General features: G+C 37.3%; 1 protein-coding gene across 8 annotated transcripts in view; it reads right to left on the minus strand.

Annotated features, from left to right (window-relative positions):
• cadpsb (Ca2+-dependent activator protein for secretion b) overlaps nucleotides 1–18077 on the minus strand; it is a 78973-nt gene that overhangs the window by 34357 nt on the left and 26539 nt on the right. For all 8 annotated transcript variants that reach the window (XM_084127988.1, XM_084127987.1, XM_084127991.1 and 5 more), the window contains exons 4-7: nucleotides 8515–8595; nucleotides 7238–7471; nucleotides 5912–6033; nucleotides 498–609 (exon numbers count right to left, since the gene is read on the minus strand). In XM_084127988.1, coding sequence (XP_083984114.1) covers nucleotides 498–609; nucleotides 5912–6033; nucleotides 7238–7471; nucleotides 8515–8595 — 549 coding nt within the window. The remainder of the gene's footprint in view (nucleotides 1–497; nucleotides 610–5911; nucleotides 6034–7237; nucleotides 7472–8514; nucleotides 8596–18077) is intronic.

Genomic DNA, 18077 nt, shown 5'->3' on the forward strand with positions numbered 1-18077 from the left:
CATAGCTTTTTATTATTAATTGTATGTAGAAAAGCATGCCATTTCCCAGAATGCTATAATTTACTCAATATATTATATAAAGAGTTAGTTTTAAGAGTTTTGATGCCATTGTTAACAGTTTTGATCTTATTATGGCATAAACATGCATAATTAGCCAAAATCAGTTGTCATTTGGTTAATTATTTATTTTATTACAACAATTCAACATCCGGAGGGGCGTGGTGAATTCAAATCCTAACTCAGGAAGCCGGTTTCGTTCTTTGAGAATTTAACTCTTGTAAGAAAAACAAATATTCACTGTAGAAACAGAGCAGTGGTTCAACTTTAAAAGCCAAACTTCTCATTTCTTTTACAGGGATTTTCAAGACTGGAGATTCACAGGCATCAATGAAGCAAAAGGAGGATTACAAAGTAAGACCTCAAACAAACTCCAAAAAAACTCAACAGAATGACAGATGTCCAAAGCCACCAGAAAGAAAAGAAGGATTGAGTGTTACCCGGCCCAGCTCCTTGTCCTCCAGGGCCAGAACCCCTGTGCTCTCTGTGAAGAGCTTCACTTTGACCGCTGGCAGAGGGTGTGTGGTGGTGAAGTCTCCTTGGGTTCCCCAACTGAGAACACACATACACACAAACACCATTCATGTCTTTGATGGTAGGCTTCTATGTACTTTATACACTCATTTTTATCCATCTCACACACAAAACACACAGAAAAACATAAAAAGCACAGCCACCAAGTGTTATACTTCCATGGGCTCTGGAATGTATGGCTTTCTCCAGGTATATTAGATCTCCTTGGCACTCGGCCACTCTTTATTACTTTATCACTGCGTAACTGCTGAGCACAGAGACATCTCGCAAACCTTGTTTTCATTGTATTACTTTGATCAGGGAGGAAAACAATCTCTGCAGTCCTATTCGGCTACACGGCAGGGCTGATGAAATAGTTTGCCAACAAATCATTTGATAAGGTCGTAAAAATCTAATACTGAATGTCAAGTGCATGAGAGACAGACCAGTGGGTAAAGAGTATCATCTGACGTTTTCTGCGTAACGCATTCAGCCGAGGATATTCTCTGGTGATTACTGGTACGAGATTCTCCCACACAACAGACAAGTCTGACATTTGGAAAATAATAAATAAATGAAAAACCTAAAGAAGATTTCGAGAGTTCACATTCGCAGTCCACCATTATTTACTCTGCCCAATGCCCATTCATTATCTGAGTCCAATGGCGTGTCGCAGACCTCGAGGCAAAGTTCTCTTTGCAGTTGTTTTTTAAAGTCTAACCTGTATGTTTTTGCTAAAAACTGGCTGACTTACAGATCATTTAATGTTTTAAGTTTATTTTGATTTGATTTACACACAGTTCCCCTTATAAGTCCAGTTATTGATGTCATAAGTTGTAATTGCAGCTGAGTGCTGTTCAGCCAAGATGTCTGTAAATGTAAATCTTATACAAGAATGTGGACAGATGTTTTAGAAGCATAGTTTTATTATTCTAATATTCTTAAACAGTTGTCTAGCTGTTTATTACAAAAAAGTTTATTGCAGTTGAGCATTTCAAACTTGTCTTAACTGCCTTCTGTACTAAAACAAGTTCACTTTACTTGAAGAAAAGTTGGAAAACGATTGCACAGATCTTTAAGCCTCCATAGCTTAAAATGGAAGATTAAATCCATATTGAGAAGTAAGAAAGAATAATAAGTATTTAGAATATTTGCAGTGCACATTCTTACAATGTTAAATTAAATCAATACATTCTAGAGTGTAACTGAATCTGGAATATTAAACTAACCTGATATTTATTAATTTACCAATTTACTCAGGAAAAGTTTGCTTTTTTTGCTTTTTAGTTGATTACTCAACTTCGAATTTCTCATTAGGATAATAAAAAAAAAAAAAAAACACAAATATGATGTTTAACTAAAGTCATTCTTGCTTAGTTTGGTTGAATTGGATCATCAAAGGTCAGCAGCAAAGACATTGGTTAATAAAGTAAGATTAAAAACATACAGTATATTTGTGTTATTTAATTATTGCAGGTTTGCGTAATATTTTGAGTATGCATTTCACTGTTTTCATTCATTTTGAGGATTTCTGATTTTTTTTGTGCAAGTGAGATGAGTAAATGCATGCTCACATTTTGCCGTCAATAATTGGGAAAACAAAGTAACTTGCATTACTTAATTGAGATATTTTGATGCAAATTTAAAAGTTATGTGTTTAGTTACTTCACAAAAAGTAATCTGATTACATAATAACTCGCATTACTTGTAATGCATTACCCCCCAACACTGTGCCTTAGTATCTCAATGAGACTAGAGATGGTGCATCCATATAAAACTTTATCTGCTAGTGTCACTGACTTAGATCTCATATTTCATCATATTATTTTTAAGATTGATTATTTTTCATCCAAATTTTTCTAAGTAAGCACTGCCTCCTTTGCTTCCTTTAAGAAAACGCCCCTGCTATATTCTCTCGACACTCTCCCCACTAATCCATATGCATGTAGTGTAAAGCCGTCATATAAAGGGAGAAATATTATAACTCATGCATGTATGAGAGATCACACTGTAGCAGGGCTCACACCATGCTTTATATGATCAGTATTGATATTATAAATAATAAATGGACACAATCTCAGAACAATATGACGCAACAGTATAGAAACGTTCACCTAGGAAAACACGGATACACTCTCTCTTGCACACACACACACACACACACACGGTGAGTGGTAAAGTTGGCCTAGTAAAACCAGAACACGTGACATGATCTGCTGCCGTGGAAACAGGCTGCACGTTTCAGAGGCAGCAGTCAAGTGAGACAGAAAGAAAAAGGGGGAGAGAAAAAGAAATGAAAAATAGGGCAAAAAGGGAAAGCTAGTGCAGGAGGGGAAAAAAACCTGCTATGTGTGTGGTGGGAAGTGTGATTTATCACTTAGAGAAGTGACAAATGCAGACTGAACGATGGGAAAACACAATCGTTAATCTACTTGATGACCACCAGGGGGCGATAATCATGTAACGGCTGAACGGTCGAGGATGAATAGAGACCAACAGCAATCAGCAAAAACATAATTTGCATGTGAAAATATGAGCTTTAGGGAAAATTTGTTGGCCAAATGTTTGCCACTATATTTTTCTAAGGGCCTACAAGGGATATTAAATATTTTATAATAAAAGGGAAGAATTCTCTAAGAATGATTGTACCCGCTGATCATTTTCACATTCTGTCTGCATTGTTGTAGCACCAGATTCACAAAAAAGAACTATGCAAATTACTGAAGGTAATGGACCAATACATCCAAAAAATGTACTTTCTGCAGACAGTAACAGCCCAATGTTAAATATAAATATTGTGAATTAGGCCCCAATCTACAATTTATATAAATAGAGGGTGAACCTAATTTATTGTACATAGAAAAAAGAGACTTGTTAGCACTGAAAATAATGACAAAGACTTCATTTAAATACACTGGCGCTCTATATCACTGAATTTAGCACCTGGTTGACCATGCAAGATTGCAGATGCTTAGTCAATAAGCAGCAGGTTTCTGCACAGATAAAACACAAATAATAGTGAAGTCTTATGTTAATGAACGAAACATGTTTAGTTTCTGGGCAAGTGTTTGTATGGCTTCCATGGATACGGATGGGTTAGCATTCTAACAGTGCTAACGGCGTGTCAGGGAGGTTGCTGACACTGCACAAGGCCATGCATGACTGAACCGTGTGTATGTGTGAGATCGCCTTTGGGACAACAACGTAAGACAGGTTTATTCTTAAACAGCTGACTGAATAACATTTTCTGAGTACTTCTGAATGTCAAATTTCCTTTTCTCTTCGATTCTGCCTCGTTCGCTCTCCTCGATCTCCTCCTCCTCTTAATCTCTCTCCTTCAGCATGTCTGTTTGATGTGACACATTCTTGTGTGTCCATTAGCGCTGTTATGCTTTGCCAAAATGAGCCAATTCTCTCCGTTTCCAACCGCCAGTGACAGCATGAATACATGAATATAGACAGAGTTCTATGACTCATAATCATAAGGCTTTTATAAGAGCTAAGTGCTTTACAGTTGAAAGAAGAAGAAGAGAGAGAGCGAGAAGCAAAATTTAAGTTACGAAAAGAGGAAAAGAATGGAACAGAATCGTGGATACAGAATAAGAGAGAAGCAGGGGAGCTCTGATATGGGAAGAGAAACAGAGCTGGGAGATATACTGAATATTCATAATACATTTTTGATTTTGCTGTTCATGTAAAATGAAACATTGTGAATGTTTTAATAGCATCTTTCATTTGAACTTCAGAAGCAAAAAAGTTCAATTTGTGATTAATTTAGTGAATAAATGAAATCAAATGAATCTGTATTAATATATCAACTGCAAACTGATTCATTTGCACTTAAAAAGTCTCTGCATGGTATTAGTCATATGATTAAAAAAATTAAAAAATGGTGAACTATAATTGTAAAATATATGTAAGTATACTGTTTAAATATGTATTGGTGCAAAATAAATAAATTAATAAATAAATTCTTCCTTATGATCAAATAGTGAAATAGTTCAAATATATTGAGATATTTTTTAGCCTTATTTCCCAGCCTTGTAAGGAAAGGATGGAACGGAGAAAGGGATAAAACGGGGGGAAGAAAATGTCCTAGAAGACGATGCTTCGTTGTAGGGTTTCCTCCCTATAAGGGGAAAGAAGGTGACCTTGTATATGAAACAGATTTTATTCCCGTCAAAGGCGTGCTAAACGGTGCGTGCAGGTGTGTGTAAGTTCTCACTTGCACACACAAAAGTGAAGGTTGTTGTGTGTGATGACAGAATTTAAATGCTAATTCTCACGTGACGTCATTATTCTTCGCCAGTGCCAGAGGCTCTCTCTCTCTCTCTCTCTCTCTTTCCCTCTCCCCCCTCCGCTGGGATGCGCACTCCTAATCAGTTTCTCCACAGCTGATTACTTTTCTGAGGGGACATGGAGGCTGTGTCTTGTATTCCTGATTCTTTCTCACTCTCTCTCTCGCTCTACCAGGCTCCCTCTTGCTCTTTAGCTCGTTATAAATTGGCATCTGATCCAATGATGGAACGTAGGGCCCAAAAATAGCACCACATCATGTGCTCATCCCTTGAGTAACTGCCTCTGGCCAAATAAGAGACTTCTAGTTGGAGGACACAACACCTGAAACTGCACTGCCATTAGAAAACTGTCCCATATTATGGATTTAACGAAATCTGTAGAGCATATGACTAAAATGTAGCTTATTAATAATTAATAAGCTAACGCCGTCGAACTTGATCCCCAGATATCGGCCCTAGACACTGAGAGACTCATATCTGCATTCATTTACACATATTTTAAAGGCAATTATAACAATACACACTACTGTTCAAAAGTTTGGGGTCAGTAAGATTAAAAAAGATGTAGTAAGGGTGCATTAAATTTATCAAAAGTGACAGTAAAGATATTTATAATGTCAAAAAAGTTCTATTCATTAAAAATGGTTTCCACACAAATATTTTTTAATAGTAGTTTTTTAAACGTTGATAATAGTAAGAAATATTTCTTGAGCAGTAAATCAGCATATTAGAATGATTTCTGGAGGATCATGTGACACTGAAGACTGGAGTAATGGCTACTGAAAATTCCACTTTGCCATCACAGGAATAAATTAAATTTTAAAACGTATTCAATTAGAAAACAGTTATGCTTAATTGTAATAATATTTCACAATATTACTGTTTTTACAGTATTTTTGGTCAAATAAATGCAGCCTTGGCAAGCATAAGAGACTTCTTTCAAAACATAAAAAAAATCTTGCCAGCCCCAATCTTTTGAAAGAGCAGTGTAGATGTTAATTATGATCATGACATTTTTTTGAATCTTGACATTAATGGCCTACGTTGGTTTGGATGCTTCAGCCTGGTCAGTTTGTAGCTTCTCTCCACCCTCCACCTCCATCGTGCAGTACACGATGCGGTTGGGAGCCAGCGACTTCAATCCCTGAACTTCCATAATCACCACCTACACAGAAGGAACATTTGGTTTTATTTCATATGCAGGTATGTGTTGTAATACTCACATAAGCAGTTCCCTTGGCTGCTGTCATTTACCATGCTGTTAGCCAATCAGGATCCAGCTCAATCTTTTGACCACATTATAAACATTTATTATCACTCAACTTTCTTGCTCTTGACACTCATTGAATAAGCATTGTTTACGTCTGGACCGAAAATCAATCCACACACACCCAGAACACCTATAAAATTTGCCAGCTCGTAGCTCCTCAAAACAAAATAGACTCCAAAGACACAAGCCAGGCTATCAAATACATAAAACACTGCTCTGTCAGCCTCTGTGACTACTAAAGCCATGCCAAGTTATAATCAACTGCCCTGAAAATGAGCTAGCTCAAGGTAGTATAATTATAGCAAAACCTCAGACTTGAGAGGGGAGATTTCTCAGAGGCATTCGATATCCTCGGGAATCATTAATCAAAAATGCTGTATAACATTTTTCTAATATGCTGCAGCCCATTCTGTCTATAATTTATGCAATAGGAAAGGCTGGAAATTCAGTAAAGGTTAAAATCTCACAGACGCATGTGTTAAACTAACGCCGCAGCTGCTAATGTTGCTAAATTTATCATTACTTCTCATTTAAATTCTCTATCAAAACTAAGGGGTGTTCATCATTCGAAATGATGAGAGGCAAACCCTTAGACTCCAAAAAGATATTTATGATCAGTGGTAGTAGGCGCAACATGATATTTAATGGCAAAAAAATGCAATTTGTTTTCGACTATATAACACAGGCTACTGGCTACTTAAATTAATGTTTAAATCAGCACATTTCAATGGTTCAAAGGATAAAAAAATACTTGTTAATGTTTGTAATTTCTATTCCACTAGCACCAAAAATGCTTAATGTTTCCCAAATGGGCTTCTCAAACACTTCTGCCACCTCTTCTGCATCTGCCATTGTCTCACAATTTTGGTTATATGTTTTACACTTAATGGTTAATTGTGTGCGAAACATCAAGAATGTCTAAGCAAGGCGAAATGCCACAAAGCTTCACCAAAGAAAGTCAAAGGTATGGAAACCTTGAGCAGGGCCACCACTAAAAATCACTCTTTCTTCCCTGGGCCCGATGAAAAGGCACACTATACTGAACCCTGGCCTTGAGCACAAAACTAATACAGTGCCTGTAGGCTAGAACAGTTCTTACCTCAAGTGTGAAAGACAGGACAACATCAGACTTGGACAGCTGGTTTTCATCTTCCTGCCCCATATCAATGATGGAGGTGTTGTGTCCCCTCTTTAGCTTCTGCAGTTTGAACTCTCCTCCCTTTGAAACCGGCATACTCTCCAGGTTAGCCATCAGCTGGTTGACTGAGCTTTTCAGCTCCTCTATATACATAGCCTCCATCTCCTTCGACACAAACTTGGGGAATTTGCCAGCCTGAAGATTTGAATAACAAAAAATAAAGCATAATTGTTATTAACTTTATTTTAAATTATCACTGGTGTTAACACTATTAAAAACTTAAAAATATATATTTTATAAAAATATAAAAAAGATATAGAAAAGTACTTTCAAGCTCAAAGCTTAGAGGAAGAGGTTATTCAAATAGTTTACATGGTGATTTTCCTATCATATTGACAAAGTATTTAAAGTTATTTTTATGTCATTGTTTGTATGGGGAAAAAATGTATCACAAAAAAAAGAAAAAAAAGAACTTAATTGTATAATGTTATGATTTTAGTCTGACCAGTGTGTGTGTGTGTGCGTGTGCGTGTGTGTTCGAGATATTATTTATGACTTTATTTTATGAGAAATTGTTACTGGGGTTATAATAAAATATACATTATATATATATATATATATATATATATATATATATATATATATATATATATATATATATAAAAAGCATATAACAAAATGACTAAAACTTTAAATTGAAAACGTCTTGGTTACTGATGTAACCCTCAGGGAACGGGGTTCTCACTTGGGAGCCCCAATCACCTCTGAGTTTTAGAAAAACGGCCAATGGAATTGGCAAGTGGAACTTGCATGCTGAGCCCCTCCCCCGTACATACGGGCATATAAGATGGCGGCACACATCCACTCATTCAGGGTTATGCTGAAGAGCTGAGACGGTGTCCCGGCCATTCAGCTGGAAATTCAGGGTTGTGGCAGGGGGGACATAACGACTCTCCATCAGGGTACGAGAGTTACATTAGTAACCTAGACGTTCCCTTATCTGCCACTACAACATTATGTCGACTGACAAATGGGGTCCCTATGGAAAATGCTACAACCACTGAACTATGTATGAGGCAAACAGGTCTAGTCGAAGGTAAATCCCGGTTTAAATTATGAATTGAATGTGGGTACATAAACTGAATTGACTGAGTTGCAGTGGAACGGATGGCAGTTCTGTTTACAGCACCTCCGGAGCATCTCTGTCCACGTGTAAGTGATCAAATGATGAGACTTACCCGGGCAATCTGATCAGCCATCTGCAGACGCCCATCCAGTTCTCTCCTGATCTGAGCTGCTTGCTCGTCCAGATTATCCAACTGCAACCACATATACACACAAAGTTACATTGGTTACCATCAGCCCTCACAACTCAACACACTAATACCAACCAACACATCTCCAGAAGGCAGCTTATTAGTTCTGATCCACGTAAAAGCTTCCCTGCACCCCATATGTGACATAACAGGGGTCACCAGGGGTCACACTTTGAAAAGATAAATGGTCACACATATTCTGAAAACAGAAATGCAAGATTTGAGGGTTTATGTCAAGTTTAGGCTTACAAGGACGTGAGAAAGTGGATAAGCTCAAATTGTTTTACACCCCATCTACACCTGTATTGTCCACTTGTGATCAGATTGACGAAAACGTGGTTTAATACCAGGTATAAACAGGGCCTGAGTGAAAAGTTGTCCTCAGGCCGGTAAACACATCATCAGAGAAGAGAAGAGATGTCACTGCAATAGGTAGAGGAAGTCTTTTTGATAAAAGATTATAAGCACATGATTTACAATAGAATAATTATGATGTGCACAGAAATATCATTTATAATATTCAATGTTCCATAAAATAATAAGAATTGTCCATTTTGATTTCATGGTGACTTTCAGTGATTAAAGGAAAAATTGCATTTATTTTCATTTCTATAAATAAAATTCTAGTTAATTTAATTTAAATTAAAGTAAATTTATGTTGTTACGTTAAGTTACTTTAAGATCTGTTAATTTGATTAAAATAAGAGATGAATAACAAAATTAGTTCAATTAATTAAAATAACTAAATTAATTAAAATAATTTGAAGTCATATTTTTCATTTTTACCAACTAACATGTCAAAATGTACATCTTTTTTATTTTTTTGTGCCTGAATTTCCACAGAATTCTGCAACCCACACATAGCATCAATAAAACATCTAAAATATTCCATCTGTAACCAATTTTTGCACTGCTCGTATATACAGCCTCTCATACATATATACATGGCCATAAATCATGTTGTAAAGCATAAACTATATCACAACCACAAGGACCCCGGGAAAGATGGAGAACCCCTATGGAGGAAAATCTGATGTGATGGAATAGGAAATAATCTCTTCACCCCTGATAACTCTGTTGCATGTGTGTGGGTGTGCGATCGTGTCACTGTCTGTTTGTGTGTTATGACATCTGAAGCCTCCCCATCCAAAGCCATCACATCCTGTCTTTGTCACTCTCCTGCTCCTGTCCACACAGAATCCAGGGGCGACAGCACCACGGCAACCCTTGCCATGGCGACAGTCAGTCTGGAGTGGGAAACCTTGTCACAGGGGGCAGAGTTGAGTCCTCGTCCCCAGAGCCCTGTCTATCTTCTGCCCTGCTCTCCAGGGGCTGTGTTCTAATTAAGCATGGCTCAGCAAATACGGGAACCCTCTTGTGTGCGCATTTGTGCTAGCGCAGCCCCCAGAACAGAATGAAAGATGGCATTGCGATGCCAGTGAAAAGAGAAAGTATATTTCCAGTTTTACAGCACAGAATTCTCAACTGCATTGTGTTCGACTAAAAGCTTTTGTTTAAATTATTGATCAGAAGTCCTTTGGTCTTCAAAAGTCTCTCTCACATGGGTTTTTTTAAAGCTAAAAATACCAGAATGAACTTTAATGGCACACTGAGAGCACTACAATGACCTAATGACCAGTTTCATGATCGCATTGTTCCCCGGGCTGCTCGGGTCAGAGCCTCTGCTCTCAGTTTATGCTAAATGACTATCTCTCTATAGTTCTTGAGCATTTTATGCACGTAGCTAACAAATAAGCCGTTATAAATAATTTACAGGAGACATCTGCAAACACAGCTGAAATGCTGGTCAGGAAATCACCTGGTAGATCCAAGTACAAACCAGCTCAATTTCCTTATTTATTCTGCATGCTTTTGTTCTGTTTGGAGGTAAATGCCTCTTTCATCAAAAAGCTTGGCCTTAATAATAGATGGCAAACAAAACATGGAGGTTGGGTATCTGTATAGAGGTCAGCATTAGCCTATTTCCCTCAGTTCTTCATTTAACAGCTGTAGCTCTGGTGTTGTAGCCTATGTTTAACATTAAAACATTTCACATCAAAGCATATTAAAGCAACAAGCCATGGGAAGTCATGTATTATATTGATTTTACACCGATAAAAGGGTAATGTTAAAGCAGTCAACCTTAACCTTGCTAAAATCACTGTAATGCACAGCCGTAAGTGGATTATTACTCTCATAAAGCAGCATAAAATGCATTGTTATTTGGTTAGTTTGTACCCTTTAATTCAAAAGACACTGAATCCCTGTTGGTTTTACATACAGCACCCACCCATCCAACACAACAGGCACAAGGTTCGAACGGCAATGTTCGCTTCAGTGCTGTGATCTGATGGAGTTAGACGGCATCTCAGCAGAGGGAGCTCCCAACAGCTGTTACCCCGATTCCTTGATCCTCACCGAAAGGCAAGCGCAACTCAGAGACTCGCTGCATCAATAATGCATTCACACATTTAGATTTGCTGATGGCAGACTGTGTTCTCAGCCTTGCTCGTTTCTTCCACCTCTCTCTCTTTCTCACCGTTTTCTGCTGTCACCACATTCCTTCATGGCATCTCTCTCAACCACCTCTCCACCTGCCTTGATTCTCTCTCTTCCCTTCAAGGTTCCTCCGCTGCGTGTGGGAGAGTGACATCTGTGACATTGTCTGAAGTAATAGGGCAGACAGCACAAGATTGAGTCATGTGACTAAACCCTACAGCATGACCTTCGGCTGTCCACTGATATATTCGAAAGATTGAACATCTTGGCTACTATTATTGATCTACTGGTCAGTCTGGCAGATAGGAAGTGACAGAGGTTTTGTGTGAGTGTATGTGTGTGTGTGGGGGGGGATAGATTAGAAAACATGTTGCAGTGGTCAGCAAAAGCAGGGTATTAAGACAGGCAAAAGAAGTAACACACCAAAAAAGGAAGAAAAGGAAGGATTTGGTGTACCATGTAAAAAGGCCATTTTACACAGTACACAATTACAAAGGGTTTACATTTCATTTTCAATGAGACAGAGGCGGCAGAACGGAGGCGGCACTGAAAGCGACAGTGGTTGCCATGCTTCTGCTCAAAACTCGACTGCACGACTCATTTCGGATTTTGTCTCAGTATGACATCAAAGTGTGACGAAAGACCGCCCCTGCAGAGGATAAACGCCCACATCATTCCCTTTTAGCCCCGCCCACCGATTCACGAAAGAAGTAGAAGGTGAGTAAATATGAGAGACGCAAACACAGGATTACTCAAGAAACAAATCGATAGAGACGCCTCAGAGGATTATAAGACATTTTGACGTTTCGCCAAGTTGTGGGAAAACACAGTCTTTCCATTACATTGCCTTTCTTGTGATCCTAACATTAAGAAAGCTTGGATGAACTTTATTTTTAACAAAGGTTCAGATCCTATTAGTAAGACTGTTCATTAAAAGATGATGAGTGCTGACAGCTGACTATATTGGATCCGACAGTAATGCGCGTAACAATGTTTTTACCATGTGTCACTATTGCTTTTTCTGTTACAGATAGATTGATATGTACTCGCATTACTGAAAACGATGAATATAAGAATGACAGTGCGACAAACAACATTCATAATTCGTTTCTACGAAACACCGTTTGACAACTATAGCTGTAGTAACTCCAAGTATTTAAACTTTGCCAAGACTTATAAAGCATATTTAATTCGCATGAATGAATACTGTACTGCTACAACTGCATCTACATAAAAACATTATTTTAATTAGTATACCAGAGACCAGAAACATTACATTACTAAAATAATTGTATTTTAGCCGGATGGGGGAAAAAAGGCTGGAGTGAACACAATGCAATGAATGCTTCCAGTTTAAACCACTTTAATGATTGTAATGGGAGAGATTTAGTTGCAAAGTGTTTTTTTTTAATCAGCTATCACTTACATGCAACCTGGAATATAATGTTTAGAGTATTTGCCTCATTCATAAATGCACAATGTTTTTGTGTGCTAGTATTGAGCTAAAGCAGTGTGCATTGCATTGGCATGTTTCCTGTGTATAGAAAATGCAAAAAAAATAGAAAAAAAGTTTACTGCCTAGCATGTACTGTGTAAAATGCCCTTAAGACAGAAAGAAAAGTAAGTGAGAGAGAAAAAAGAGACAAGTAGACAGATACGCTGACTGATGGTTTTCATTTTAATAGTTAAGTCAAATATGCCGCAGTTCGTCATGTACTGTAAAATAATGAAAGGACAGAACATCCGAACTGTTCTTTTAAAAAGGGCAGAGGCAGACACATTCTTTTGAGGGACAATGAGAAAAAAAGACATCCAATTATGCACATTACTATATAGAACAAATGCATCGTTTCGGTGCATGATAGCATAGAAATATGAATGATAATTTGCAGTGTGTGTGTGTGTGTGTGTGCGTATGCTGTAACCCTGCTGGTTCATTCTGAGCTGTTGATTAGTGGAGCACATAATCAGCTCCTGTCACCGGCTGCAATGAACCAACCTCTCTTTTTCTCTATTCCTCCACTGTTACTGTTTCCAAAACACATTAAGAAACTGCATTTGTTGTTGGGTCAGCTGGACTGCTATGAGTTGCATCAACTTTTTCCAATTGTTTTTGAGGAAATGAACAGGATGCAAAGCTTTAAATGCAAAGCAGTGGGCCTGACAAATTAAAGGAGCTTTCAGAGAGAGAGAAAGAACAGAGAGAAGAAGTCTGACAGCACAATTTCACTGCCAGTTTACATATGCACACATTAATTACTGTATGTAGGCTTGGCAAAGACAGCATACTGTTATTGTATAAACTTATGTTAGGGCTTTCATCACAGATCAGCTTTGTTCATTTACTGAAACACTATCATGAGCTGCACATGTAAATGATGAAACAGAAGCACATAAAAATAAAAGCGCAATGGTTTAACTTTTGAAAATTAAGATGTAAACATTAGTGGAATTTAAAAGTTGTACTATATAATTATTGTTTATTTTTTATAAAACATTTATTTTACAGTAATAGGCTAGTATTATTGCAATACATTTCTTATTTTTGTTTAATATTTTTTATTTAATAATCACAATAAAATTATATTATTATTTTAGTCATACTGAAAGGGTGGGTCAAAAACGGTGAAAATAACTAAAGTGGAAAGACCTTTAAAAAAAACAAACTCTTTTCACATTATGGTTACTGAAACGAGTTGGTTCGAGTTGGTTCTTATAAAGAGAATACTCAAGTGTGAACACCCAATTTTTTTCACCCCAATAATTCTAGAACGACTAATTCTTTCCGAATACAGCTATTCAAGGTGCAGTGTATAAGCAAAATGTCACAGTGCAATGAGGTTTTTTCCAATATCGGCAGCCCTATCCATCTATCTAGATTGTAAATACCATCAGACAGTTCTTTACATGCGTTTTCTAAGCTGTCAGAGAAGCCAACATTCACAGTTATACATGTCCCCTAAACAACAAAGAACAGTCAACAAGGAGAAAGAAGAAACAGGAAAGGCTGAATGAATCTATTCAGTAATTCAATGAGGAGGCTCTGAGGGCACCAGAGGTGTGCATCACAGAGAAAATCTATTTGTGACTGCAGGGAGATGAGCGTGAATGGACCAGTTTGAGCTAGCACTAACTACAGTGCAGAAGACATTCACTATTTTCTAAGACTAATCTCAAAGAGATTTAATTTCACTTAGAAGTGATTCAAGCAGTGATGTTTAAAAGTAATCCAAAAAAATCTTCTATGATAACTGAATCCTAATCTGTTACCCATAAAATAACGATCATGTTATCAGTATAACTAATAGAAAGGCTGCGGTAAAGTAAGACATGCAGACTTGCTTTCAGTCGCTATGGCACCGGCAAACATTAAATACGCCATCTCCGCTGCATTATTTGCAAACATTATTTGACAAAACACTCCCGCCACAACTGCCCGCCACAGTTCATTAACCATTGTGTGGCGAAATAATCAGAAAGCAATCCTAAACTCATACTCATCCATCCTGATCTGACAGGTTTCCTGTAAAAGGTTTCTGTTTATTAATGCACAAATGGCTGATAATAACGCTCTTTTTGAGATGCTTCAGTACCTCTGCATTCAAATGGCCTGCAGTGTTTGCTGCTGAAGTATGCAGTAAATCTAAAAACACAGTAACCCCAAAATTTATATTTAAGCCATGTCTGCCACTGTATTAGATAAGACAATATAAAACCCAGTCACAATTCATATAGACAAAATGAAGAAATTGGGTTACACTTTATTTCAAGGTTTACATAGGCTACTGAATAATATTAATGAACCACATTTGCTTACTATAGGGTTAGGATTACGGTTTGATTTACGGTTATTGCATGTAATTATGCATAGTTTATAGTTAAATTACTAATGTAACTACGTGTCACGTGTAACAAAGACACTAAAATAAAGTGTTACCAAAAATTGTTTAAAGGTTTTAAATGATAAAAAAGTGAAAAACCTAGCATCATGTTTGCAGATTTAACTTGGTTTGATGTTCTGTTGTTAAATGTAATTATATTTTAGACATTTTAAGTGTCCAAACACGTGGCTGTATGAATGATTTCAGCTCTGAAAAAGGAAAAACAGAGCCAGAGGAAAGTTAATGCAACGGATCGCTTGTTTTTGTTTGCGATGATGGGTATGTGTATGTTCAGGGCAGTCAACAGCGCAGTTGCTCCAGCTGAATGCACAGAGCGCTAGACAATTTTTGCCAATTATGTGTGATTGTGCTTTCATTAAATACACTGCAGGTGGTGTATGAAGCATCTTTTGGCAGCCAAGAGAAAACGCCTCCCACACATGGCCTTGCGACCCACACAACAGAGTCCTTCCTGAGGATAAAGGGAAAGAGCAAGAGAGAGGCTTTTTGTAACTCTACAAAAGCAAAATATGCTTAGTGGACCGATTGATTCTTGTTTAATGTGTAAACAAACTCATGGTAGACACGTTTCTGTCTCGGAAATCCAACCTATTGCCAGCTTTGAGATCAGCTGAGAGTTCAAGTTGTAACATTTCTGAAATCATCAACAAAAAAATTAAGTAACCTTTCATCAAATTAGTTTTTCAAAGCTATAAAGCAGTGATTGGCCAGCTAATTGATGATCTCCCAAAGCAATTACAAGGGCTTTTTGATCATAAAAGGATGATATGACACCCAAGCCTCTGAGTCATCCCAAAATGTATGCCTGTGATGTATTAAATGTGGGTTTGAAATAGCTCTTTTATCTGTGTCACTGAGTTCTCCATCTACACCATAAAGCATATGCCTTGGAGGATGCTGCAAAATCCTAAAGCTATAGATTTATGACCATTTCTTTTTGCCTCCTCTAAGCCTATAAATGAATTTCAATCATTAAATAAGGCCCCAGGTACTCTACCGTTCAAACGTTTGGGTTCATTTGTTAATGTTGAAAAAAAGTCTCTTATTCTCAACAAGGCTGCATTAATTTGATCAAAAATCCAGTAAAAACTGATACTGTGAAACTGTTTTTTATTTTAATATGATCTTTCAGAAATCATTCTAATATGTTGATTTACTACTCAAGAACATTTCTTATTATTATCAATGTTCAAAACACTATTTTTATGGAAAACAGTAATCATTTTTTCCCCAAGATTCTTTGATTAATAGAAAGTTCAAAAGTACAGCATTTATTTGAAATAGATTTTTTTTTTGCGACAATGTAAAAAGTCTTTACCTTCACTTTTGATCAATTGAATGCATTCTTGCTGAATGAAAGTATTAATTTCTTTAAAAAAAACCTTCTTGAACCCAAACTGTTAAAGAATATTTGTTCGCCATATATAAGTCATAACTTAATGGCGCATTTGTAACTTGACATCATGACTTTGTATGACATTGACATTGTATGGAAAAAAATCGGGCATGCACATTCTGGTAGATTTCTGCTTTTCATTCCCCAAAAGAAGAAGAAGAAAAAAACACACACATGTGAGTCTGATAACACGGTGATGAGCACATGAGTCTAAATGATGACAGAACTTTCAACATTCAACAATATAAAAAAGTGCCTATGAAACTGGCAGAAAATCAGCGGCAAAACAATGTTTGTTTGTCATGGAAACAGTGCTTGCAGGTATATTTGTCACACAAGTGGTGAAAACTGCTGGTTGTGGGCTTACTTGCTGGCAGATGCAGCAATTTTGCCCCTGACAGCACTGTGATGGTTTGACTACACTGGCACGAACACTGCCAGGACTAAAGATATTTTATGCTGATCTTCCCTCCTCCACTCTCTGACTATTTGTTTGTCCATCGAGAAGATCAGTTGATATATTAACGATTTCTTACATCACGTTTCCCTGAAGGCATTTTCAACGTGTTATAGATCCCTTAAGTGCTTTCAACAAATGCCTATTTGCCCATTTTTACAAATTGAGGACGTTTAATTAGGAAATAAACTTATTCTCCAAGTAAATGCTCTGTAGCATTCCATCCGAGCAATATAAAATCCATTAAAAACAGAATGGACGAACACGGATTTTCTGTCACTTTAGCTGGTTTTTTTTGCTTTCTGAGTGACGAACATGGGGAGACTTTATGCTAATTCCTCACCCTGAAGTCTGAGCTAGCAGGAAAAGTAGACAAGGAAAAGTGGGTTAGCCATCTTCAAAGCACATTTGAAAGAGAGAGATTTAATGGCAGAGGCACAGATGAGATCTCTCTCAACATAGCTGAGGAAAAAGAGCTAAAATATGAAGAAGACTATAAGAGTGCAATTTTTTAAGCCCAGTGCTTAATAAGTGTTTTCGTACGGCTGTACCTTTTGGCTTAGAACCTTTTAACGATGCTATCGTAAGGTGAAGTGTGCAGTTTTTATGTAAAATACATTCTCATAACCCAGTTTAATGTGAAGAGACAACTTAACATTAACTTGTGAAAGAATGAAAACACTGTGCCGACAAGTCAACTTCTGGCTCAGCCAATGGTGACAGTTTGTGGCGGAACTACCTGTTTGGTCTAACAATGGAAGACAGGGCTAGTGTTCGGGAAAAGCTGTATGAAAACGATTATAACTTTTGCACAAATACATAACCACAACCAAGCACGACTTTAAAAAAACAGAGAAAACTCTACCTCAGTAATAAAAACTTCAGACCAATGAGATGAAGCCGTATTAATGTCTGCAGCCCTGCAGTGTGTGAATACAGGAACATATGCAAATTTCTCTTGATTTATCCTCCAAAGACATTTCTGTACTTCTAGACAAATATCCTAACTGTGCCAGTATTGAAGTCTCTGTAAGGCAGGGAAATGTGATTTAATATGAGTTCAAGGACAATAAAACCAAGCACGTCCTTCACTTGAGAAGAACATATTATTTTAGATCTGAAAATATTATGTTGATTGAAGTAGTCATGAGGGATCTTTGCCTTACTTAGATCTCGGTACAGTTGGGATATTACCATAACATCACACTGTGAACAGTAAGGGGCTGTTGAC

Source organism: Abramis brama (genome assembly GCF_963993115.1).
Source record: "Abramis brama genome assembly, chromosome: 11".
Classification (NCBI taxonomy): Eukaryota; Metazoa; Chordata; class Actinopteri; order Cypriniformes; family Leuciscidae; genus Abramis; species Abramis brama.